The 26,706-nt window shown below is 39.4% G+C and overlaps 1 protein-coding gene and 1 long non-coding RNA gene across 2 annotated transcripts; one reads left to right on the top strand and one right to left on the bottom strand.

Annotated features, from left to right (window-relative positions):
• Positions 1-229: 229 nt before the first annotated feature.
• Positions 230-6,984, bottom strand: LOC128845459 (uncharacterized). Its single transcript, XR_008446657.1, has 2 exons — positions 6,881-6,984; positions 230-533 (listed from the first exon to the last, which is right to left on the bottom strand). It is a non-coding gene; the product is annotated as an uncharacterized LOC128845459 (long non-coding RNA).
• A 131-nt stretch (positions 6,985-7,115) lies between these two features.
• Positions 7,116-25,812, top strand: ZC3H15 (zinc finger CCCH-type containing 15). Its single transcript, XM_054044199.1, has 10 exons — positions 7,116-7,289; positions 11,726-11,827; positions 15,967-16,078; positions 17,928-18,080; positions 19,337-19,428; positions 20,899-21,081; positions 21,942-22,088; positions 22,262-22,363; positions 22,656-22,782; positions 25,014-25,812. The coding sequence occupies exons 1-10, from the start codon at positions 7,212-7,214 to the stop codon at positions 25,202-25,204; spliced, it is 1,287 nt and encodes a 428-aa protein (XP_053900174.1). The 5' UTR covers positions 7,116-7,211; the 3' UTR covers positions 25,205-25,812.
• The last annotated feature ends 894 nt before the right edge of the window (positions 25,813-26,706 follow it).

Below are 26,706 nucleotides of genomic sequence, written 5' to 3'. Positions count from 1 at the left end.
TGGGTGTGTTCATCCGGTTCTGGGGCTGTAGAAACCCAGCCCTAGGGAACCTAGGTCCTGCAGGATAGCTCCATTGGGAGGGAACTTGCAGAAGGGAGAAGTAGAGCTCCATATGAAAACACAAGTGACATAAGCAGTACATTGATAGAATTACATAATCCCCACCCCCACAAGAGTAACCTGAATAAATGAGCATACCCCAAAGTAACAGGCAAATCTGGTAACAGCATGGATTTAAATTGTAGTGTATATTTATTAACATAGCTTTTCCTGAGAGAAGTGAAAAATCAGTATTGTTGGAAAACTGCCAACACTACATGGGGAAAAGATTAACATCTGGAAAATTCATCTCTGACTGCAGCATGGCAGCTGGTTTTCTTCCCAAGAGAAGTCTAGCTTAATTTAAAATATTTTTTGTTTCGTTACAAGTTGTTTAGTAACCTGTTTTCTTTTACAACAAGCCCCAGCAGTTTTGTTGTATAACTGGTGTCATGTCTGTTTAGTGATTCCATCCAGGTTTTGTTCCTACAGCGCTGAAAATAAAGGTAAAAAATAGTTAATCAAAATAAACAGCAGACAGGTGTTGCCTGATGGACAAAGTATGAATTTGTTGGTTATATTATTGGAAAGGAAGTTAAGTTTTGCTTGGTTTACTGATGAATGTTTATAGTAAGTAATTATTGTTAACTAGGTCACTTGTTAGAAGGGAGTATTTTTTAAATGTTTTGGAGAATCCTGATGAGGTTGGTAGTATTCCATGGAAGCATTTTTTTTTTTAAAGCTTCTTAGGTTAGATATTTAACACAAGTTACATCAAGAGCACATCAGAGGACTTGTTCTGTTATCCTTAGACCATACTGGACCATGAGGAATATGCGTTTTTTTTAATCTGTATTACCATCCAGTCCTTGATTAAATTCTTTGCTGGGTTTTGAAGGCAGAGATTACAGCTTTCTTTTTGGAGATTGTGTTTTTATTAGTGCAGGCATATATTAGAAAATCATTGTATCTATGTAACGTAGTGTCCCAAAGCTATATAAGAACATAAGGGTGAATATAATGCAAAGATTATATATAGGTTAAAGCCCCAATTCAGCAATGCACTTACGCATTTGCTTAACTTTAAGAAAATAAGCCTTACCAAAGTCAGTGGGATTACTAACATTTTTAAGTGTTCTGATTAATCAAAATTTCTTAACTCCTGAGTCATTAATCAGTTTTAACAACAGTATGTTCTCCATGAGTCTGTTGGACACTTAGGTTGCTAACTATGGTACTGTACATACTCAACAGCTCTAGGTTTAAATTTTATTAAGCAAAATAAATCTGAAACAGAAGATACATATAACTAAATAGTAGGAGACATTTTTCAATGGAGTATTTGGCTTGCTTTGTGTAGTCTTGTTTTTTTCCTCCTCAATATGGTCTCTTCCCCTCCTCCCCCTGAAAAATCTCTGTATTGTGAATTAATTCTCCTCCCTCTAGGCAATGAGTAGATGAATGAGAGGATATACGAATGAGAGCTTGGAGGCGGGGTTTATACACTCTGGCTATCCAGAACCTCGCAACTAAAGCTATAGGACTTGGAGACTAATGTCTTGATGGATAGCTGTGTCCATTCTTCTTCATCAAACAAATCCCACTGAAGGTGAAAGTACAGAATGGAGACATCTGGAGGACAGGCAGCTTCTCTAGCATTGAGGGAAATGGTACAGTAAATCCTCGCTTAACATTGTAGTTATATTCCTGAAAAAAATGTGACTTTAAGCAAAACAATGTTAAGCGAATCCTATTTCCTCATAAGAATTAATATAAACAGGGGGGGTTAGGTTCCAGGGAAATTTTTTTCACCAGACAAAAATGTCTGGTGAAAAAAGTTTCCCTGGAACCTAACCCCCCTATTTATATTAATTCTTATGAAGACTTATATATAGTGACAAAGCTCTGAGCCTGTATTGGTGGATCCCACGCTTCCAGGCAGATTCAGTGGCCTCAGAAGCTCACTAAGGCCCCCAATATGATCTCCCTTTCTCAGTACAGCAGCAAATGTCACAGCTTATTGAGCTACTTTCATCAAAGGCCAGTATGGGAGATAGGAAGGTGGAATACCCACAGTCTCTGTTGCTCCTTAGAGCTCAATAAGGTACAGTTTAGCCTCCTGCCTGGACCAAAGTCTGCTTCTCCTCTCAAGGGGATCTCTGTAGAGGAGGGGGGGGGGAAGGAATCCAGGCCCACCCTTTACTTCAGGTTCCAGCCCAGGGACCTTAATGGTAGCAGCTGTTGGCAGCTTTCCCTTCACCACTGACGCTGCTTTGATTCCCTGGGCCACTTCCCCATGGTCCCCTTTTCCTAGTTTCACCCTTGATTCAGGAAGCTTCGTCTCCTCCAGCTCTTGTCACCGAGGCTTCTCTTAAGAAGAGCTGGAAAGGAGAGCTTTTAAGCAGTATGAGTAGGACCTTAATTGGTTCCAGCGGTCGCCATTAGCCTAACGACCTTAACTGACCCTTTGCCAGTTAATTGTGGTCAGGTGCCAGCATTAGCCTAACGACCTTAACAGGTTAAATTGGCATCAGGTTGCTTGATTAGCCTGGAGTAGCCTTTGTTTGGCTATCCAGGGAACAGGGACCTGCTCATTCTAAGGCCGATATACCTGCCTTCCACTACTCTCTTATATCCTGCTGGTATACACACACATATACCTACAGAGGGCGGAAGAGGATAGGCTATTGCCCAGGGAATGCCTTACTGATAAATGATGAACTAGCACTTGGTTGAGCCCTCAAGGGTTACCACATTGTTATTAATGTGCCCTCACACTCTACAAGGCAGCACAAATGCAGGGAGAGGAGACAGCATGGCAGGCAGCGACACACACCCTGTGTGTGAGAGAGAGAGAGATGCGCATTGCCCCTTAAGTATGCTGATGCCACTCTAAGTACACTGCCTTTTTAAGTAGATCAGCAAGTTGAGACAGCAGCTGCTGCCAGCAAGCTCCCTCCATCTTGAGTCCTGTCCTGTCTCCCCCTACCCCCATAGAGATGGGATAGGCGGGGGGCAGGAGCAGGGGGGAGGACTCCCTGACCTTAGCCAATCTCTTTCCCCCCCACACACACACAGCAAACAGGAGGCTCCTGGGAGCAGCACTAAGGCAGAGGGCAGGAGCATCACAAGGCAGTGTGGGGAGGGACAGCTGAACTGCTGGCAATTGATAGCCTGCTGGGCGGCTGCTGCACACGGAACTTAGGGGAGCGGGGAGCTGATAGGGGGACTGCCGGTCAACCTTGCTTCCAAGCCCCCACCAGCTAGCTGCAACAGCCTGCTCTTTCTGCAAGCCGTAGACAAAGCAGGCGGCTGCCAAATAACGTTATAAGGGAGCAGCCTTTCCTTTTGTGTTTATTCCCTATTTCCTGTGGGTACATGTTTAGCTCCTGATTCTCTCTCACCCACTTTTCCTGTTTTTTTCTTTTTGCATTCTCTCTAGGTGCAGCGTTTTCAGGTCTCATGCTGCTTCCTCCCTTCTTGCCAGGGGCAAGAGCCTCTTTTTGAGGGCTCTGACATTTGTGGGGTTGGTTTTGCCCACTGGCATCAGTATTTCCCAGACATGAGTTGACTGCTGATGTATCTCTCTCCCTGTTCCCCAGTGCTTATGTACTATAGCCCATATTCTTCAGCCATTTGGTGGACCAGCAGCCTGATTTGAGAGTTCGAGACGAAGAAAAACCCAACTACATCTTGCTGCTCTCCAGAACCACCATCATTAAGGCTGTATCTATAAGCCGTAATGGAATCCCAGTCTCTTCTGCAGAAGCAACCCCCAGTCAGGGTACACTTTCTGGACTTCAGCAGAGATATCCAGTAGCTTGTTTCAAGCATCTGAGCACATTAATCTATCACTATTACATCAAAGTGATTTTCAGGAAGTAACATCAGTGGGCCATCAGGGAAAGCTCAAGTATTTATTGTGAGAACATTAGCTGAGGGGAGAGCAATATGAGAAGATACTCCTCCCACAGCCTACCTCCTGAAGGTTATTCCATGAGAGGGGATGCTCTAGATCTTTACATGTAAAATGCAGATATTGATACTTAACGCTTACATGAGTATTGTGAGAACACAGAGCACTGAAAGATGCTATATGGGCGTGCAAATTGATCAAAATTCCAAACAACAGAACTACCATCATAATTGGCACTAACCAATGTGTTTGTTGGCAGTATTAGCAAAGAGTATCTAAAACACTCACCCCCAAAATGATTAAAATACAATTGGACTAATACCCTCTCACATAAACCAATATAAAACAGAAATAACTACTCTAAAAATCAGTGGAGCTGTACTATTCTAAACCTATTGCAAGAAGATAATCAGACCCAGTGGTGGGGACTGGGGATAGCATGAATGGTTCTGGCTGGTGTTATACCTATTCTCATATAAATTTGAGGCCTTCCATTGTTATCAGTCAACACTTTCATGAGCACTAAATTAACTTTAAATTTATTATATAAGACAAGGATTCCTTAAGAAGTAAGTTTCTTACATCATCACTTTTATTCTCAACATAAACTGACTCCTTTCCTATGGATTCTCCAACTTAGAAAAAAAAACAACATTGAAAATTTCATAGGAAAATGGAACTTCTGTATCCAAGCAATTACCACATTTGCATATGAATTACCTTGCTGCTCCTGTTTTGCTCATTTTGGAAACTTAATAGAAAAGTTTAATATTTTTGATTTCTCAGAGGTAAGTGTCATACTGAATGTTACCCAATAGATTTGGCTCACAGCACAACCTAGCTTTTTTAGTTAAACAAGTGATTTCCATTATATAAAATCAGTATTGTCATATCAGATGTAAAAGTAAATTAGTCTTAAATTGGTAACCTTTCCAGTTATGCAGATGATGACAAATATACTCAAATGAATCTGGAAGCATGTGCAAGTAATAAGGCAAATCTCAAAAGATTTGAAATTTAGTTTTGTTTAGGTAAGCATCCTCCAAAATGTGGATCTTTATCAGAACTATTAGAACCTCTTGCATTTGCAAATCTGTATACGCTGGAAATCTTCTGAGAGCAGGCTCCCAATTGCCATTACATTTTGCTTTTGGTCAGGCCCAACACACCATCAGGGTAGCCTCTTTAAGTGGTTTGGTATTTTAGCACATGTACTTCTACTTTCTGATATAACCAGGAAATATAATTAATAATTAAGACTCACATTACGTATTATTATATCCATCACACTCATGAGGGAATTAAAGCATAGTAAAATTAAGTGACTTGATCAAGGTTACAGAGGAAGTCTATATTAGAGTTAGTAAAAAATGCAGCCCTAATATTTGACTTTAAGAGCTGGGGCTTTAAAAACACCAATTATGTGAGAATTGAGATAATATCACATAATAGGTGTCTAACTGCATTTGTGCCTTTGAAATTCTCTCCCCCTTTGGCCCTGGTTGGTGTTTCTTTTTACTGGTTCTCCCTTTCATGGTAAATTTCACAGTAAATTAATGGAAGTAATTGTTAAAAGGACCGAAACAAGCTATAAATAAATACAATCATTGTCACAGAATCAAGTTAGTTAAAATGCAAGTAAATGGGCCATATTCACCCTCATGTAACTCCACTGAAACTATTTCCACCACAAAACCCTTCGCCCAAATGCTGACTACTTGGTTAAGCACTGGAATAAATTGTCTAGGGAGGTTGTGGAATCTTCATCATTGGAGATTTTTAAGAGCAGGTTAGACAAACACACCTGTCAGTGATGGTCCCATAATACTTAGTCCTGCCATGAGTGCCAGGGACTGGACTAGATGACCTTTCGAGGTCCAGTTCTATCATTTTACTTCCCACCTGGATTGCTGCATTTTTCTCTTTGGCCTCCCACAATTTTGCTCATGTCCCTTGAAACCATCCAAAATACTGCCAGAAAAAGCATTTGCTTTAGCCTAATCACATACAGCCCCTCTCCAAATCCCTGGGTGGGCTTCCATTCCCCGCTACATCAAATTTAAGCTCTTTGCCTACATTCAGAACTCAGAACCGCCTCTTATCACCCTTCATTCCCCAGCCTATCCAGGCCACATGCCTCACTGTTAAGCCTGGTCTCCAGTCCCTCCCTAATCTAGTCTCCATCCCCCTTTCCCTACATCCCCTTACAAATGGGACCCTCTGTCCATCTCTCTCCTTAATATGCACTTCTTCCAAAAGTCATTGCACCAGCGGGTCTGGCTTTGGGGAGAAGCATTAGGTACTTCACCTGGTAGCTGAATTTGCTGTAAATCACTTTACATTTAGGCACCTGAATAGGGAAAACGCATATTACTGACTGAGGGGAAAGGGGGGGTGTATTTCATATGTGACCGGTATAGCATCTGGGTTGGAGTCCTGCACCAGGTGGTTACAGGTGCTTATTCACACACCTGTAGGGTGACCAGTCAGCAAATGTGAAAAATCAGGAACGGTGTGTGTGTGGGGGGGGGGGGGGGGGGGGATAATAGAAGCCTATCTAAGAAAAAGACCCCAAAATCGGGACTGTCCCTAATCAAATCGGGACATCTGGTCACCCTACACACCTGGCTCCCAGGCCAGTCCTGTTTGCGCCGGCGTCAGCTACACCCAGCGCCCTCGCAAGACGCCAACTCCCGGGGGGCGGGGGAGAAGTCAGCACACAGCAGCAAGGTGGGGCGGGGCGGGGCCGGCACGTCCCCGACCCGCAGTGAGGGCTCGGCCGAGGTGCGCCTGCGGAACGGGGAGTCCCCGAGCGGCTCCTGCCCAACGCCCGCTGCACGGGATGGGAAGGGCGCGGCGCAGAGAACCGGCTCCGGCCACCACGGCTGAGAGCGCGAGGCTCAGGCCCACTCCCCCACCACTGACCGTTCCCTCAGCAGCGGGGGGCAGAGCCGGCACGCGGGTAACCTCGCCTCACCCCAGTCACGTGATTCCGGCATCCCTGGGATTTTTCGCTCGTGCGGGATTGTGGGAAATATCTTTGCACGCGCTTCGCCATCTCAGATTGCGCGCGCAACCGCTTTCGTAGCGCGCCTCGGGGCAGCGGTCGTTGACGGCCTGTCGTAAACCGAATCCTTCCTTTGGTTTTTCATCGCTTGGCTGTGAGCTACGGCCCCTCGGTCGCCCGCGCGCTTTCCGGCCGCGGCGCTGAGAGGACCCGAGCGAGCGCGGACAGGGGCCCGCCCCCTTCCCCGAGATGCCCCCCAAGAAACCGCCGCCTGCGGCGGGGCCCAATAAGAAGGCGGACCAGAAAAAGAAGGAGAAGATCATCGAGGTGAGGAGGGGGCGCCGGGAATAGGCGGCGGCGGGAGGAGCCGGGGTGGCCAGGCCCTCGGAGCCGCCTCACAGTCGCGATGGGGCGAGGGGGAGTAGCTCAGGGAGGCCGTAACCGTCTCTCGCACGTCACGCCTCTGGTGTGTCCCCGCGTCGCCTCCGTATTCCGTCCGGCCCCTTTCCTGCCGGTCTCTGCTACCCACCGCATCCCGTAGTCCCGTCCCTGCTCCTCGGCCCCGATCCAGCCCCCGTCTCCCCTCTCCTTCCCGGGATGCGTCTCGGGCCCTTTCTTGATCCCATGTCCTCTGGGGGAGCCTTAAACCAGCAACCTTAGATTGCCTTAGAAACGGAGCTGATCTCCCTCTTTCCTCTCCTCCCCCCGGGGAAATGGCTACCGGGCGGCCACTTCGGTTGATACAACTTTATGAAAATGTTTTTAAATCAACAAGCTTAAAAACAAAAGTGTAGAAACTGCCACCGGGTACGGAGGCGCCTCTGAAAGGACTCCGCCGCCCTTCCTCTCCCCAGGCACCAGCCGCATCTGTTAACCCATTGCTGGCTTCTCCGTGGCCCTTTAACTGATCTTTTCATTGGATCCCGTAAATAGACCAGGGTTGGTTATTTTCAGCCTGAAGATGTGTTGGTCAACGTTTTTATTCTGACACATTAGAGCACAGGTGTTGGAAAGCTTTCAGGGCTCAGCTCTTTCAGATGTATGTCTGCAATGCCAGTCAAATCAAATCACTCTGTATGTGTATCTCAGTGCAAAACTTGGCCTATGGTCTCTTGTGTCAGGGCATAATGTCAGCTGATGGCATGGGTAAATACTTGTTTAGCAAATCTAGGCTGAATAAATTAAAGATTATCAGGTAGTAACATTTTGTGCTCTGTTGGTCCTCTAACAATGTTTGTCATTCATAAAACTATTCTTGACTGTTAAGAAATGTCAGTGTTTATAATTTTATTTAATAAAACCTGTAACATTATACAGGCTTATTTGTCATTGGGATTCCTTGTGAGTGAATATCTTCTGAAATGCTGAAAATATGACTTTTTTGGGGGGGAGGAAAGAGTGTAAATAGAAAATTAAATATCTAAGCAAACTGACTGAGATCAGTCAGGTACGTTAGATTTAGGACCTAGATATCTTAACAATTTCCTTTTAAATATAATGCTACAAACTACCCTCAAATAATTGTTCTTTTTTATTGAACTCCTTAAACTGCTTTAGATTTTAATAATTATCTTGGAGTGTTGGTTGCTGAATTAGTAATGTTTTGGCTGAACTCAGTTATAGGGGAGTTCTAGTCCACAAAGACTCTTATTTTGTAGTTGAAAAAAACAGATAAGTTATCTTTGACATTTCAAATGAGATCACAAACATGATAGTGCATGTAAAGTAATGGTGTATTTAAGGGACATTCATTATATAAAATGAGGCAGTAATGCCACATGTGAATCAGTCTTCTTTTTTCATAACATAGGGCATGTCTACACTACAAAATTAAATCGACGTAAGTTAAGTCAACATCTATACTCCATACCAGGAGCACTTCCACCGACTTAATTCTCTGGGGCGTTGAGGGCACTGACAGTTGGAGCCCACCACTGGGAAGCCCCAGCTGTCAGGCCCATGTGGGGCTGACAGCCAATAGACGATGTAAGTAATGCAGTGTCTACACAGCTGTACCACTGCAAGAGTGCTTGGGTAGTCGCGTTATGCCAACAGGAGAGAACATAATAGCTACCATTGTTCGTTGAGCTGGTTTTATGTTGGTGGGAGAGCATCTCCTGCTGACGTAGCACTGTGCACACAATGCTCAGGGCTGTGTTTGTTTTTTTTACACCCTGAGTGACAAAAGTTTTGCCCCATAAGTGCTAGTGTAGACATGGCCTAAGTTGACGTAGTGGGTGACTTACATCGGTGGGAGTGACATTTTAGTGCAGATGCTTACAGAGTTAGGTCAACATAAGCTGCTTTACGTCAACCTAACTTTCTAGTGTAGACCAGGCCTTATATTTGTTGTATTTAAAAGCTATACAGTCATTGCAAAGCAACAAATTATTAAAAATATACACTGAAAAATCACTAATCCATTATTATTATTGATGGTTAATTAGTATGTAAAACTTTGTGAGCTTGAGTGCTGGAACTATTTTTTAGTGTTTTCAATAAAAAGTAACCAGTTTCAAATTTATTTATTTTTTTCAAGTATCAGGGGGTAGCCGTGTTAGTCTGTATCTACAAAAACAACAAAGAGTCTGGTGGCACCTTAAAGACAGCTTTCACTCTATGCATCCGAAGAAGTGAGGTTTTTACTCACGAAAGCTTATGCCCAAATAAATCTGTTAGTCTTTAAGGTGCCACCAGACTCTTTGTTGTATTTATTTTTTTGTTATTTTGCTACGTGTTTTTCCTCTATTAACATTTCCCAAATTGTGTTAACCAAGATGTTATCATTGGGTGACTTTTTTTTATTCCAGTGACTAGCAATAAAATATTTTTCTGCTTCTAATAAATAGAATTAAATCAAAGGCAAAGATAGGCTTTAAATAGAGGTTGCAGTCACAGAAAAATACATTGCCGCAGATAGGAGTGTAAAGGGTGTTGTCAGGTTTTATATAAAATTTGAATGGAACTGAGATAGAAGATCTGCCTTCCATAAACAAACTGGAAATGTAGGGAGACAAATTGCTGCAGAGGAGCGTGAGCAGACACTTTTTGCCATGGAATGGGGGGATACTCAGTAACTTTTTGGATTGAACACACAGAAAGCAGGTGCCTTTTCTTCAACAGTATGAAACTTTGTGAAATACTACTTTAATGGTATCTCACATTGGTCACATAGGGAAGATGGGTGAGGAGAGGAACTACAGCAGTGGTAAAGAAAACTGTTAAAAGAATGCAGGACAAGAAAGGATTATATGGATATTTTACTGTTTTACAAAATTTTGGGACACAAATATTCAGATAAATTGAAGACATTATGACTTAATTTGGAGGACCCTTTGGTTCAGCACCTCAGGGGGAGGCAAGTGACAAGCACACCTTGCCATAACAGAAAACAGCAGTAAGGGGGAAATGCTTTTGGCTGGACACCCTAGGGCAACTGTTGTGCTTACAAAAATGCCATGGAATGGCATTCACCAAAAAAAAAAAAAAAAAAAATAAGCAGAACCTCCAAGTCCATTTTAAGGTCATATATGTAGTTTCTATCTTTTCCATAGCTTAGTGCATTTAACTGAGAAGCCTTTTTCTGCTGCCCAGAACTTGAAACTGGTGTTCCCAGAAAGTATTGTGTTTTAAGTACCCCTCTAGTCTATTTTCTGTTCTATCATTCTCAATAGAATAGATCAGTGTTCCTCAATCTTGTGAACATTGTGGGCCATATATGCAGCTCTCTGTGTTATGTGGGCCGCCTCCACACTATATATATATATATATATATATAACACATGTATGGCCCTGAGGATGTCACATGGGACGCAGCTGTGTGCTGATTGGGCTGCAAGTGGCCCGTGGATTGAGAACCACTGGAATAGACAACATCTTTCTTTATTTTGTGTTACACATTGAACTTGGGAATAATATTGTTCCACAAGTCAAAGTTAAAGGTGTGTGTAATGCAAGGTAACCTCTTTTTAAATAAAAAGCCCTATAGGTTTTACAGATTTGTAAAGTTGACTCTAGTTACTACAGAAATCTCCAAAGGGAAAATAAAGTATTATGAGTTGTTTTGGAGCTGAGTCTCAAAATGATATGCAACTCACATGGTAAACTGAGCCTGACAGATGGAATGTAAGATTTTATTCTGTTCATTTTACTATTGCTACATCATGTTATTGGTTCAGTCATTCATAATTGCCTGTTGGGATTGAGATACATTATCGAGAGAGATTATTTAATTTACCAAATCCTTGTTGAGGTATCTTTATTTTATCGTATTTTTTTTTTAATTCTTTTAATGCTGTCTGCATGCAGGCCTTCTATATTTAAATATAGACCAGATTACATCATTCAAAAACTAAATAACACTTATTGAACTGGAAGTTACAACCATAGGGTTTTTTAATTTGTTTTAATTAAATCTTTAAATACTCTTCTTGCTCTTTCTTGACTAACAAAGAATTAACTGTAATTTCTGAATGCTGTATGTTACCTTTGAGAATAACATGGCTTGTTTAAACTGAAAAAAAATCTATTTTAATTTAAGAGCTAGTGTTTAATTTGATATGAGACCTTCAATCTTTGCCCAATTCAAGACTAAATATTGCCCATTCTGTTCCTCAGATCAAAGTAGCTTTGGGGAAATCAAGGGTGGGAATGGTATTGATAAGGTGAAAGGAACAGTAAATTTTTGTTGTAACTTAAATTGAACTTTTCATAAAACTGTCCAGTAGCTGAAGCATCACTTATACAAATCTCTTCTAATTTAGGACAAAACATTTGGTCTAAAGAATAAGAAAGGAGCAAAACAGCAGAAGTTTATCAAGGCTGTGACTCATCAAGTTAAATTTGGTCAACAAAATCCAAGACAGGTAAGCACTTAATCTGTAATTATCTCTTATCAATCATAATGTCTCATATAGACTTGTACCGAGATGTTGTTGAGGTAAGATTTATTATTTACCTAATGTATTTTTGCTAGCACAATTTTAATTTATTCAGTTGGTTTAGATTTGTTTTAAAAATAATAGCCATTTAATTGTCAGACACTAAATCTCTTCATCATTATTGTTAAGTTAATGTTTATCTAGTTCAGGAGTCGACAGTCTGCAGCACACATGTCAAAAGCGGCACGTGAGACGATTTTTACAGACCCCCGGCCGGCAGCGGCTGAGTGGCTCAGCCCACTTCCAGTCTGGGGTTCCAGCCGCCGGTCCCTTGCCAGCCTGCTGCCAGCCTGCGATACTGGCCGCTGGCCCCGCTCACCTTGCTGCTGGTCTGGGGTTCCAGCCGCCCGGCCCCCTATCAGCCGGGGTACGGGCCTCCGGCCCTGCTCAGCCTTCCTGCCGACCTGGGGTACTGGCAGCCAGCCCAGGGCTCTGCTCCTGGCCTGGTCCCAGCACTCTGCAACCCTTATCAAAAATTACACTACAATTAGCTTAAAAACTTGAATACTTAAAAACGTTGTTTGTATATTACAGTAATCATTAAAACATGTATAATGTTAATAAATACATAGGTTTTATGAAACAAAGTAGTTGTACTTATGTGCCTGTGCTTAATTTGTGTTTTCGATGATTTACCTTATAAAAAAATCTCGCATGTCTCGTACCCCCAGAAAGGGCATCTCGCACCCCCCAGGGGGTGCATGCACCCGAGGTTAAGAACCACTGCACTAAACTGATAAGATCTGCATTTTAATTTAATTTTAAATGAAGCTTCTTAAACATTTTAAAAACCTTGTTTACTTTACATATAACAATAGTTTAGTTATATAATATAGACATAGAGAGAGACCTTCTAAAAACGTTAAAATGTATTACCGGCACGCGAAACCTTAAATTAGAGTGAATAAATGAAAACTCGGCACACCACTTCTGAAAGGTTGTCGACCCCTGATCTAGTTGAAGGATAACATAGTTCCAAATATAGAAAAAATTTTAATATACATTTTTTATAAAACCTTTCAACTAGTGAAGATGTTTCCATATTTAAAAAGCTTTCCAGTGGTAACAGGATTAGCAAACATTCCTATGGAATGCTTTTAATCCAAACATTATATTATTGTGCTAGTGTGTGAAAACCTGAAGCTAAATAACTACCACCTAATTATAAACAAAAGTGAAACTAAGTGGCCCTTTTTTACCTGTAGGGGTCAGAAAGGCACTCTTTTCCCTCCGTTCCATTCTAAGGGCTGAAGCATCAGAGGTGGCTAGGCAGTAATACTGGCTAGGCAGTGAAGGTTAAGTAGCAAATGTGTGGCAGTAATAGTGGATCACAAATTGAATATGAGGCAACAATGTGGTACAATTGTGAAGATGGCTAACATCATTCTGGATGTAATAATAGGGGTGTTTTAAGTAAGGCACAGAATGTAATTGTCCCGCTCTACTCACTACAGATGAGTGACTCCCCCACCTGAAGCTTTTGTGTCCAGTTGGGAGAGTCAGACTTTGAGAAATGTAGACCAACTGGAGAGTTCAGAGGAGAGCAACAAAAATGATAAAAAGTTTAAAAAAACTGACCTATGAGGAAAAGTTTAAAAAAAAAAAAAACCTGGGTATATTTAGTCTTGAGAAAAAAAGACGTGATAAGGCTTCAAGTAAGTTACGGGTTGTTATAAAGAGGATATTGATCAATTGTTCTCAGTGTCCACTGAAGGTAGGACAAGAAATAATGGGCTTAATCTCCAGCAGGAGAGATTTAGGTTACATATTAAGAAAAACTTTCTAACTGTAAGGATCGTTAAGCACTGGAATAGGCTTCCAAGGGAGGTAATTGGAGGTTTTTAAGAACAGGTTGGACAAACACCTGCTAGGTATGGTCCTGGCTCAGGGGAATGGTCCTGACCTCTCGAGGTTCCTTCCAGGCAGACATTTCTGTGGTTTTAGGCCACTGCCAGAGATGGGACATAGCATGGGAAGGTACAGTGCTATGTGATAGTACCAAGAATTCTTTTCTCAGGTGTCTGGGTGGGTCTTACTCACAGGATCAGGGTCTAGCTGATTGCCTTACGTGGGAATTTTTCCCAGGTCAGATTGTGACACCTTGGGTTTTTTGTCTTCCTCTGCAGCATGAGGCACAGGTCGCTAGCTAGGATCATCTTTAGAGCCCTGTGAAATTCTTTTTTGGTTCATGTCAGTTTCACAGCTGCCCAGGGCTGAATAGCAATTGTAAAACTGACCAGACTCATGTTGATTTCACTCAGTTGCTGCTTTTTCACAAAGCTGTGCGCAGTAGAGAAGAATTCTCTCAACAAAAAATGGAAACTGGGCAAGGTATATCCTTGTATGTCTTACGGACTTGCGAGGTACATCATTGTATTAGGATTAGATGTTGAAACTTTTCTCCCCAAACAGCCAGGAAACCTAGAAGTCTGGAAAGAGAACTTTCAACATCTAATCCTAATACAGTACTGTACCTCCCAAGGCCATACCTCTGTGAATAACCCTCAAGAGTCAAGGACAGGCATGTCTTGAGGTACAAATGGAAGTGCTGTCAAGCTAAGAAACAACTTCATCTCTAATCCTAGAGGTGTAACAAAGGTACTCTAATAAGTGTGTAATTTCAAAGAGTAAATCATTAAACATACTGGTTTTTATTGTAGTTGACAAGTGTGGAGGTGCCATTTCATCCATCAGATGCAAAGTAGGATTGAAATAGGCTTTTCTAGATTGAATGTCATTAGAAATCAAAATTGTAAAGATAATTTGGCATCTTTTTTAGGTTGACTGTTAGCCCAGGATCAATTTACCTTCATAACTATTTTGAAAGTTAGATATCTCATGCATCATTTAGGGAAGAGGGGAGCCTGCTTTTAATTCTGCATTGCATCAAATTATGCCCCTGCCTGGAAGTAGTATTATACTGGTAGCATCCAGGCTGCAGAGCCTGAATGGCAATATATTGAAAAAAAGAGAATGACTCTTTCAAATGAATGTTTACCATTGACTTCAATTCTGACTGGGCCATTATACACGATCATCATATAAATATTTACTACTGCTAATAATAATGGGAGCATAATTATATCCTTAAATAGTTAGGTATAAAGTCTCATTAACAACTTTGGGAGGAGAGTCAGGCATACTAAAACTAATTAATTGTACATGCTATTTTCCCATGTCTTCGTTCTTCTGCACAGGTCCAGGTATTGGGGTATAGGTCTTTTTTCCTACCAGCTTAAGTAACAGTAACTTATGATGAGGGGAATGGATTTTTAAACTACTAGAAGGGGGAGGCAGATTCACAATGTCTCCCTTGTTGTCATAGAAATAGTTTTCCCTTTCTACTTTATTCATTGTCTCTTCCTCGCGCACAATTCAAATGAAACTAAGTTTTCCTGCTATATACACCATCAGTTATTAACAGAACACTGTAATGCTGAAGAACTGCACACAATAAAATAAAAAATTGGCTAGGTGATGTAATGAATAAGATGACTTTCAAAGCCAGACTTCGTGGCTAGCTGCTGCTGATGCACATAAAAGGAAAGAACAAAACATAAATTTTAGGGTTTTAATAGTAGAGTCTCTACCTTTGTGGATCGTGGCCAAGAGTAACTGGGCTGAGTGTTGGCACTGGATCTTTAATTCAGTTATTCCTCTACTGTGACAGTTTGTGTTTGCTAGAGTCTTGCTGGAAGATGGCTGTCCTGTGCCAGCAATGACACTTATTTCCTGATTTCCTCTTCCATAAATGTGGAACAAAAATAGAAAAGGGTCCTTCAATCATATTGGTATATTTTAGCCCTAGTAAAGTGTTTCCTCTCTTCGGTTTGAAATGTATTTTAGCTCTTCCTGACATTTGCTAGATAGTGCACCCTGGCCATTAATACAAGGAAATATTAGGAAAAGAACAGATACTACGTTTGCGCCACAGCTCAGTGACTGTCGTTCTATGACATATAATTAATATTGCATGCTATCTTATCTTTGAAGTTGTAGTGTACAGGTTGTGAGTAACTTCATGGTTCTCAATATCCTTTACTTCAAATCTGGGATTATTATAGGCTGCTCAAGCTGAAGGTGACAAGAAATTAAAGAAAGATGATAAGAAGAAAGAATTACAGGAACTAAATGAACTCTTCAAACCAGTAGTTGCTGCCCAGAAAATTAGTAAAGGTAAACTAAGAGTAATGTAATATTTTAGTTTGTAGATAATTCTATTGGTATTTTATGAAGTTCACATTCAAAAAGTATTTAAAATGTCAGTTTTCCTATCTATAAGCAAGCAATTCTAACTTTTTTATTTTAATAATTCCATTCTTTTAACAAATAAAACTAAAATGGATATGAAGGGTTAATGAATATTATGTGACCTCTTAATGCAAACCATTGTGAGGTCATAATGTCATTGATCCGAGTACAGAAATCTGTACTGATTTCAATGGAGATTTCTTCATTAACATTGGCAGTCTGATTCTGTGCTGCATCCAGTTTTTACTGGGTACAGTAGAGTCAGGGGTGGAGGGCTGTTAGAGCCAGTTGCAGTTCCCCAATTCTCTGCCCTGGAGATTGCTAGAGTGTAGTGCACTCACTCTAGCACTGTCCTTCCCTGAAACTGTCCCTGTGCCAGAGGCTGCAGTGAACTGGTTCTACAGGCTCTATGCCAGTTGTGGCCTTGCATATAGTTTTCGTTCTCTGTGTCCTCCCCCCTTAGTGTTCAGTGGTGTCTCTTTCTTTGTAAAAGTATAACAGTTTGATTATTTTATTTATGTAAGTAAGGAACACTTTAAATTACCATTATTCCCATTTTACAGAGTGGGGAAACAGTCATGGTTGTTGTGTCTTAGGCTAGATCTATACTACAAAGTTTTCTCAGTGTAGCTGCGTCGGTCAGGGGTGTGAGAAAAATCACACCCCTTAGCTGACCTAGCTGTGCCAGCCATAACCCCAGTGTACATGCAGCTATGCCAACAAGTGCTTCTGCTTGCATAGCTAACTTTGTTTGGGGAGCTGCTGGTAATATACCATCAGGAAGAACTTCTTCTGTTGGCATATACTGCACCTGGACTAGGGGAATCTGCCAGTAGAGTTATAATGTAATGTGCCAATGTAACTATCAGCAGAACCTGTATAGGGTAGACTAGCCCTTAGGTGTCAGATCAGATCATTGGCCAAATCAAACTTTTTTTTTTTTTTTTTGCCTGACACCCACCCTAACCATAAACATCACTGCCTCATTAAGATTAAATCCTAGTAGTTTCATTGCTATAGTAATACGTCCCATAGCAGTGGTTCAGTGCCTGTGAAAATACACCTCTACCTCAATATAACGCTGTCCTTGGGAGCCAAAAAATCTTACCGCATTATAGGTGAAACTGCATTATATCAAACTTGCTTTGATCCACAGGAGTGCGCAGCCCTCCACCCCCCCCCCCCCCCACCATCCCCCCCGGAGCACTGCTTTACCGTGTTATATCCGAATTCATGTTATATCGGGTTCCATTAACTATGTTGCACTGGTGCTAGATGGCTGCCACTGAAAATATCATGCCTTATGAATCAATATAGGAATTAAGTACAAGAAACTTGATTAACCCAGTTGATAGTTTTAAAGTGAATTTGATTCTTGAATTAGTACCTATTGTAGTAAGCTAAGAGTAGGTCACATGCATTACTTAAGCCACACATTGATGCCAGTTTTTCTTAAATATCAAAATGCCTTTCAATTTGGACATTTAAAACAAACCTAACAACAAAGTAGGTATGAAGCATGCAGTACATGAAAGACAGCAGCTTGGTAGTGGTATTGAGGTAGATTGAGAGAAGTTAGTGATGGTGATTGTACTGTGAATAACTTCTAGTTTTTTTTAAATTAACTTTGAATTTCCATGCTCTACTGTTTGGTGTTTAAAAACTGAAATGTGGCGTTAATGCTTTTTGAAAAAAATTGGCAAATAATTTTAAATGCGACTTAAAATGTTTTGCCTGGAAACAGTACTAAAATACTAAATTTCATATGACACAGGTGCAGATCCCAAATCAGTAGTTTGTGCTTTCTTCAAGCAAGGACAGTGCACTAAAGGAGATAAGTGCAAGTTCTCTCATGATTTGTCTTTGGAGAGAAAGTGTGAAAAACGAAGTGTTTACATTGATGCAAGAGATGAAGATCTTGAAAAAGGTATAGTTATATTCTTTCTGGAAAATAACTGCCAACATATTTTTCTGGTGCCAAAGTTCTAATAATAAGTTCATAAGCTCTTTGGAGCAGGAATAGTCTTCTTGTTCTGTTTATACAATGCCTAGCACAATCAGGTTGTGGCCTATGGCTGGGACTTCTAGGTGGTTGGTAATACAAATAATATTGAGCTGACTTAAAAAAGAAAAATCACTCAACTTCATATCTGCAAGAGAATTTTTTCTAGTCCCTATTTTGATGGATTAGTATAATAAAGACAATGTGCTACAGGGCAGCAGTCCGTAAAATCTGGTGGTGTGGAGTATTTACAATGTAGAGGTGGCAAGTCATATAGAATTGGCTCCTTTTAGTTTCCAATTGCTTCTAAAGATAGCCAGGCTTTAGAAAAAGCAAATGAACTGCAACTTATGGTTTTTACTCATATGCTATTAGTAGTAGCATAATGTGTATGAACAGTATTTTAAATTCAGGTTGCTTGGGAAGCTTCTGTCTGTGGCTTCGTTTTCCATCAGCACCGATCAGTTGAAAATAGAATGCTGTTTGGCTTTGCACTTTTGCTCAGCATGGGTTAGAGAGCTACACTAAGACAGGTCAATTTTCTTTTGTGGTTGTCATGCACTAACACAATGTTGTATGCCATTCCTGCTTGGTAATATTTTAACCTTTTGACACACTGAAGTGGTGCACCAGGACCACATGTATGATTTCATTGTTCTTGTTAGCGTTCCAACCTTTCACAGCTTCTTTTCTTTAATGGCTGCTTCTTGTGTATCACCAAAGATGATAAAGAACTTCCTGCCTTGATTTATATCTGTCAGCCTCTCTTCTCCTGCTCATGTGTTTATTTGAACTATTTTCCCCCCACCTCCTTCCTGGGCACCATCCCACCTACTGTTCCTTGTTTCCTTCTTTTTCCCCGCAATCCACTCAACGCAGACATGGAATCTCAGATTCTATGGGGGGGGAAGTTGCGGGGGGGGAGTTGACATGAGTTTATGTGGCGGAAGAGGTGTAAATTCTTTAAAATGCTCTCAAAGAATTTTGGATTTAAATAAAAGCACGTGAGGCTTTGAAAATCCTTTTTATTAAATCATAATTAAGAACCTAAACTTGACAGTATTGCTTTTACTTTACTGCAGTTAAACTGCAGAATCCAAAGCAGTTTGATTATGAGGTTTGGCATTTTAGTTATAATTCGAGATGTAAGTGAAACCAACTTTTTTACTATTTATATCTAGATACAATGGATAATTGGGATGAGAAAAAGCTGGAAGAGGTGGTGAACAAGAAGCATGGTGAGGCGGAAAAGAAAAAACCCAAAACTCAAATAGTATGTCCTTTTCTTTAATTGAGTAGCAGTAGTTATTAGCTATCATTAGAGAGAATTAAATTTGGAAAGGTATTGGATTTTTCTACTAGAATATCTTGAAATCTTTATTTGACTATTATAAAGACATTTTGAGGATAAAGGTTGACTTGTATTAGTCTATCATCTTGCCATATTTCTGAAATAAGCAAGGCTCTTTTATAGTTATAAATATATAGTTTATGTGCATATTTGGGTATGAGAAGTATCTTTTTCTAAGATAAAAATGATTTCATAAACAGTATGAAGAGTAATCCTGGTACATTATTGGAAGTAATTTGACTACCCATTTTCAAGATTCAAGTGTTCATAGTTACATATGCCAATAGGATTACTTGTGTGATTGATTCTCTTGCACATCTTACTTTTTTGATTGTGAACCTAAGATGCTAATAGATTTATAGATGGGAACAAAGAAATATTCTAACCATGAGTGCCCTATCAGTGCATACAGTTTAATCTTTTCTGTAATGCTAAGTCTAAAAAAAAAACACAAATTAGAAGGTATTTTCTAGTCCTTAGGGCTCCAAAACTATGGGATATTTTAAATTGGGACCTTAATTTGTATCTTAACTAGCATCAGTTTAAATCTTTAATATTTTATACCTTTGGGTTTTTCACTCTTTTAATTCCACATTTTTATCCATACAAACTAAAAATACAAGAAAATGGTGGTTGTGTTCATGCTCTGTTATTTCACAATAACTAAATATTACTCATGACACAGTTGGAAGTGAAATGTGAAAGAACAGCTTGGGATCTATAGTAAAATTAATAAATTGCTTGTTAAAGTTGCCACATTCACAGCTCTGGCAACTGAAGTGTTCTATCTACAGATGGGTGTAGGACTGCAGCAAGAATGCATGCTGTCCCTTCAGTGTGCTTAAAAACTTGACCTGGAAAGGAGAACTTCCAAGGTTGAAAGGGTAGTAGAGTACAGTCTCCATTCTCATTACATTCTTGATGTATCAGTTTGAGACTGTCAAAAGCATACAAAACCATAGCCTCTTTTTAAATTTGGATACCTCTCAATGAAGAAGGACATAGACCTGACCAACTCGCTTTACACAGAGACTCTGGATTTATACCACTAGACAATCAATCACCATTCCTTTGGGGAAACAGATGGCTCAAATTTAGAAAACCTTAACAGAAAAAGCTGCTGAAAACTTTAAATGTATTTTTTTATTTAAATAAGTTAATCAGTTGTACTCTTTTGTCCATTGTTCTTTAATCAAAATACATTCAAAAATATTTCTTCTTGGGACTTCTGTTTGAATGATAGCTCAGAAATGTAATATGACAAGCTGTGAATTACTGGCCATTGTTGTAATACTGTTCCTGAGTTAATGTGACACACTGGTAAAGTGAGTTTATGTAGCTGGGGAGGAGAAGGTAGGATTCAGGGGTAATAACCACTGTTTTTTAATGCAGGTCTGCAAGTATTTTCTTGATGCTATCGAAAACAACAAATATGGCTGGTTTTGGGTTTGTCCTGGTGGAGGAGACAACTGTATGTACCGCCATGCTCTCCCTCCTGGCTTTGTACTAAAAAAAGACAAAAAGAAGGAGGAAAAGGAAGATGAAGTTTCTTTAGAAGATCTAATAGAAAGAGAGGTAAGGTAATAGCTAACTCAGTCATTCAAGCCTGAATATTACATGGTTTAATTATTTTTTAACAAAGTACTCTGAAAAGAGGTACATGTTCAAAATACTCTTCTAGCAACATAGTAGAATGGTACTCACTGATGTTTGTCTCCATTGGGGTGTTAGAGTGAAATATACTTAGTGAGTCTTTGAAAATAATCAAGTCTTTCTTTTGAAATTGTTAATTTTCCAGTTTATTCACCAGGTAAGATTGCAAAGTAAAGTTTAACTGAATATTTACCTCTAGAGGGCAGCAATGTTTTAGGTCAGAATTTTGACTTGTAGTACAGAAATGCAGCATTTGAGAACAGTAGGCACTATTGAAGACTGGGTTTCTGTGTGTGGGTTTTTTTATGTTAATCAGGAAATAGAAAAGATTGAAACCCGAAGAAAAATCTAGTGGCGTTTCTGCTTATTGTTTAAAAGGAATCTGGGAATTTTATTAATAACATCTCTTCAAAAGCCAAGACAAGTGTTGCCGTTGAAATTGACAGCTTTAGTTCATACCATTTATATTTTAAGGATGCAAATAACCATCATTTCTTAAATATTGCTGGGTTACCTATAGTAGTAGAATAGATTTGGATGTAGCCTATTTAAACTTTTCTTTGAGTCAAGCAATCTCAAATTTGAGTGCATGAATGCATGTTTATTATTAGTAAGTAAGTCAAAAGAAAAATCTCATTAAGTATCTCTAATGTACAGAAAAATCTTAAGAGGGAATGATTTTAAGAGTCAGTTTCTTAATTTGTGAAGAAAAACTTGACCTATTGTATTGTAGATCATTGTGTTCACAAAGATTGATTAAAGCTAATATCTTTATTGTACAGCGTGCTGCCTTAGGACCAAACATTACCAAAATCACCCTAGAGTCTTTTCTTGCATGGAAGAAAAGAAAAAGACAAGAAAAGATTGACAAGGCTGAACAAGATATGGAACGGAGGAAAGCAGATTTTAAAGCTGGCAAAGCACTGGTGGTATGTTCTCCACTCAAATACTACTACTTGTAAGAGGAAAGAGTGAAATACACTTTATAATGAGGTAGCTGGCCTGAAATTAAGCCGTGTGTATTTTCTTTTATTCTCTAAATTGCAGTACAGATAATAATCAGTGTTGTTTGAACATGTCTTACTTGCTTCCCCATGGATAGATCAGTGGACGTGAAGTATTTGAGTTCCGTCCTGAGTTGGTTGACGCCGATGATGAAGAAGCAGACGACACTAATTATATTCAGGGATCAAGTGAAGATGAGGTAAAGAAGCAAGTATTAACTCTTTTTAACTACCTCATATTGCTGGTTACCATTTAAAATTTAGAGACTAACTGTTTGGTTTTGATAGGCTTCCATAAAAAAGTAATTATGATTAAATTTGAGAAGCTTGGCTAGTACTTAAATAGTAGGTGCCCCTTTTAGTTTTTCTGTTACTTATACCAAACAAAATAAAACTTGCAGTAAGAAAAGTTGATAACAAATCAGTTGCAGGAAAACAAAGATTAATGCAAAAAAAAAAAAAAAAAAAAACGTTTTTTTTTTTTTTTTTCAGGTTGAAGATCTTGTGAGGATAAATGATGTAGACTTGAACCTGTATGTCCCAAAGGATGTAGATGAGACTGGTATTACTGTGGCTAGTCTTGAGCGATTCAGCACATACACTTCAGTGGAAAAAGATGGTAAGTTCACTGTTTAGGCACAACTAAGTTAACAGATACAGTACATTGAAGTAATGTTAAAGGTCTTTCCAATACCCAAATAGAGAGTGGCTCTGAAGAAATGTTTGATAGATTTGTATAGTGCTTATTGCCATAGTATCTTAATGCTGCTTCACATATCGTTATTCTGTATTTTCAGAACACAATATTTTCTAGTATAGGGGAAAGGAATTGCTGTAGGCAGATTATTTTTTTTTTAATGGAAGAAATGCCCTTTGCTTTGTGACCTCCAGTTAATATTTACAGTCATTTTTACTACAGTATTTGTTGTAATTTTTAAGTGATTTAAAAATTACATCTTGAAACTGGGAAAGGAAACACCTTTCTTTACACTTTCCTGTTTTAGTAAATAAGTGAATGAATGATGACTCCAAAATCTGTAAGTTTACCTTAAACTTGTTAGCTAACTTTTTAAGGCAAGTACTCATCTTACTATATATTTGTACAGCAGCTACCATATAAAACCCTGATCCTGATTCGGACCTTTCTGGACTTATAATACAGCACTGAATAATAGTAATAACTAGGGCTGTCAAGCAATTAAAACAATTAATCGTGATTATTCGTTCTGTTAAACAATAATAGACTACCATTTATTTATTGCAAGGTATTTACGTGCCGGATATGCTAAACATTCATATGCCCCTTCATGCTTCAGCCACCATTCCAGAGGACATGCTTCCATGCTGATGATGCTCGTTAAAAAAATAATGCATTAATTAAATTTGTGACTGAACTCCTTGGGGGACAATTGTATGTCTCCTGCTCTGTTTTACCTGCATTCTGACATATATTTCATGATATAGCAGTCTCAGACGATGGCCCAGCACATGTTATTGTTCATTTTAAGAACGCTGTCACTGCAGATTTGACAAAACACAAAGAAGGTACCAATGTGAGATTTCTAAAGATAGCTACAGCACTTGATCCAAGGTTTAAGAATCTGAAGTGCCTTCCAAAATCTGAGAGGGATGAGGTGTGGAGCATGTTTTCAGAAGTCTTAAAAGAGCAACATTCCAAAGCGGAAACTACAGAATCTGAACCACCAAAAAAGAAAATCAACTTTCTGTTGGTGGCATCTGATTCAGATAATGAAAATCAACATGCATCGGTCCACGTTGGTTTGGATTATTATTGAGCAGAACCTGTCATCAGCATGGACGCATGTCTCCTGGAACGGTGGTTGAAGCATGAAGGGATATATGAAACTTGAGCGCATCTGGCATGTAAATACCTTGCGACGCCAGCTACGACAGTGCCATGAAGAATGCCTGTTCTCGCTTTCAGGTGACATTGTAAACAGGGCTTTGGAGCTGTGCTCCAGCTCCAGGCAAAAACCTGCAGCTCCGCTGCTCCGGAGCTGCTCCGCTCCAAAGCCCTGATTGTAAACAAGAAGCAGGCAGCATTTATCTCCTGGAAATGTAAACAAACTTGTTTGTCTGAGCGATTGACTGAACAAGAAGTAGGACTGAGTGGACTTGCAGGCTCTGAAATTTTACATTGTTTTATTTTTGAGTACAGGTTTTTTTTGTACATAATTCTACATTTGTAAGTTGAACTTGCATGATAAAGAGATTGCACTACAGTACTTGTATTAGGTGAACTGAAAAATATTATTTCTTTTTATCACTTTTTACAACGCAAATATTTGTAATAAAAATATATGCTCTGATTTCAATTACAACATAGAATACACTATATATGAAAATATAGAAAAACAGCCAAAATATTTAATAAATTTCCATTGGTATTCTGTTGTTTAACAGTGCAATTTAAAACTGCGAGTTAAACACGTGAGTTAACTGCGATTAATCAGCAGCCCTAGTAATAACTTAATATTATGAACCAGTTGGTGAGGACAGGAGTTGTAAAAATCTTTTGCATTTATGCACATCTATGTTCACTTGTAACTGTTAAAAACCCAGTCCTACAAGCACACAAGTAGTCATATTGAGTTCAGTGGGATGAATTGCATTAGTAGGTGCCTTAAGTCTTAGTTGAATATGGCCGTATGGCAGTATTTTTGCATCAAAACATAGGTGTGTATATTCTTCAAGCATGGAGCCTAGTTGGTGGTGGGAGAGAGAGAGAGAGAGAGAGAGAGAGTGTGTGTGTGTGTGTGTGAGAGAGAGAGAGACAGTGACTAAGAATTTGTAACATTAATAGACATTGTAAGAATTTTTTATTTTCAGATAACAAATTAAGTGAAGCTTCAGGAGGTGGGATAGAGAATGGGGAGCAAAGTGATTTAGAAGAAAACGAGGCAGAAGGAGAACAGGAAAATGGAGTAATAGATGCAGTTCCTGTTGATGAAAATCTTTTTACTGGAGAGGACTTGGATGAACTAGAAGAAGAATTAAACACTCTTGATTTAGAAGAATGAACAAACAAATCGAATAAGAAAATTGAAGTCTACCTTACAAAGTGAAAACTGACTACATCATTTTTTCGTCTAGAATTCTTAAACAGAATGTTTATGGTTTCCCCAACTGATTCTGGAGGGCACATCAAAAATCAGAAGTACTTTCCTTCAGTTTCCTTTACTCCACTCTTGACTACACCTCATCGTAAGCTATTCAGAGTAGTTAATAATTGAATTGAGAGCTGTCATCGCAGAAAATGAGGTGTAATTTTCAACTAAAAGTAGGAAGCATAACTCAAGTTAAGTGGATTTATTACTACCAGGTGCAGTATACAGTCAAAGTGAACATTCTTTTCACCAGAACTGCATTTTTTAATAAGTAATTTTGAGTTGATTTAGAAACTGCCTAAAATATTTGAGCAATGTACTCTAAATGGAGCTGGTACAGATTCAGATGGTCCTGCTCCAGTAGGTATTGATATGCTTTACTTCTTCAGCTGGATGCTAAAGATGTGGATTCGTGAATTGATACAGCGTCCGCTATGGTGCCCTCTGTTTAAAATGTTTTAAACTTTCCCTCCACCTCTTGCCAACAAGGTTGTAAATAAAGACTGTCAACTTTAAAATCATTATGTTGACTTTTCTTTACATCAGTGTGTGACAAATTGTAAATAAAATATATTTTGTATGATATAGTGAGTAAATATGTTCTCTCAAGTGGTGATCCAGAAGTAAACTTGTGGGTTTCAGCTAAAGGAGTGGCTAGTTACAGTTAGCCTTCAAGCCCTAGACCTCCATGCAGAAGAATTCTAAATTGCATATTATCTTTCATATTTCCATGCAATAAAACCATAATAGAATTAATATGACAGTTCACTCACCTGTTGTCGCATCTTATTCTTCCCTTGGCCATATTTGTACATTGTCTAGATTAGCAGCTTTTCATGGGGGGATCTTGTCTTCATATGTCTATAAAGCACTTAGCATATGTTTCAGAGTAGCAGCCGTGTTAGTCTGTATCCTCAAAAAGAACAGGAGTACTTGTGGCACCTTAGAGACTAACACATTTATTAGAGCATAAGCTTTCGTGGACTACAGCCCACTTCTGGGCTGTAGTCCACGAAAGCTTATGCTCTAATAAATGTGTTAGTCTCTAAGGTGCCACAAGTACTCCTGTTCTTTTAGCATATGTTTGGCACTATACCAATTATAAACCAGAATACATAATTAGTACTGTCTGCATCTCCAAAGGAAAACTTGGGGATGGGCATTGTCTTTGATCTCTAGAAGGCAGCATTTTCAGGCCTCGGTATAGGTCAATATGATGCTTTAAATGTAAAGCTTACATAAAGCTTACATGTCCTGTGAATAAAGAAATTGCCTCCATACCAATGATTCCTAATTTATAGTCTCGTGGAAAACCAATATTTATCCCCACCTCCTTAGCTTACAAAAAACCCTTGCTTCAGAACTAAAAATCAAGTAACAATACTGTTGCATTAATTATAAAATGTGTACTGATT

The sequence above is a fragment of the Malaclemys terrapin genome, chromosome 11 (genome assembly GCF_027887155.1).
Source record: "Malaclemys terrapin pileata isolate rMalTer1 chromosome 11, rMalTer1.hap1, whole genome shotgun sequence".
Classification (NCBI taxonomy): Eukaryota; Metazoa; Chordata; order Testudines; family Emydidae; genus Malaclemys; species Malaclemys terrapin.
Note: the sequence above shows the minus strand (reverse complement) of the source record. Positions and strands in the feature narration are given on the sequence as shown.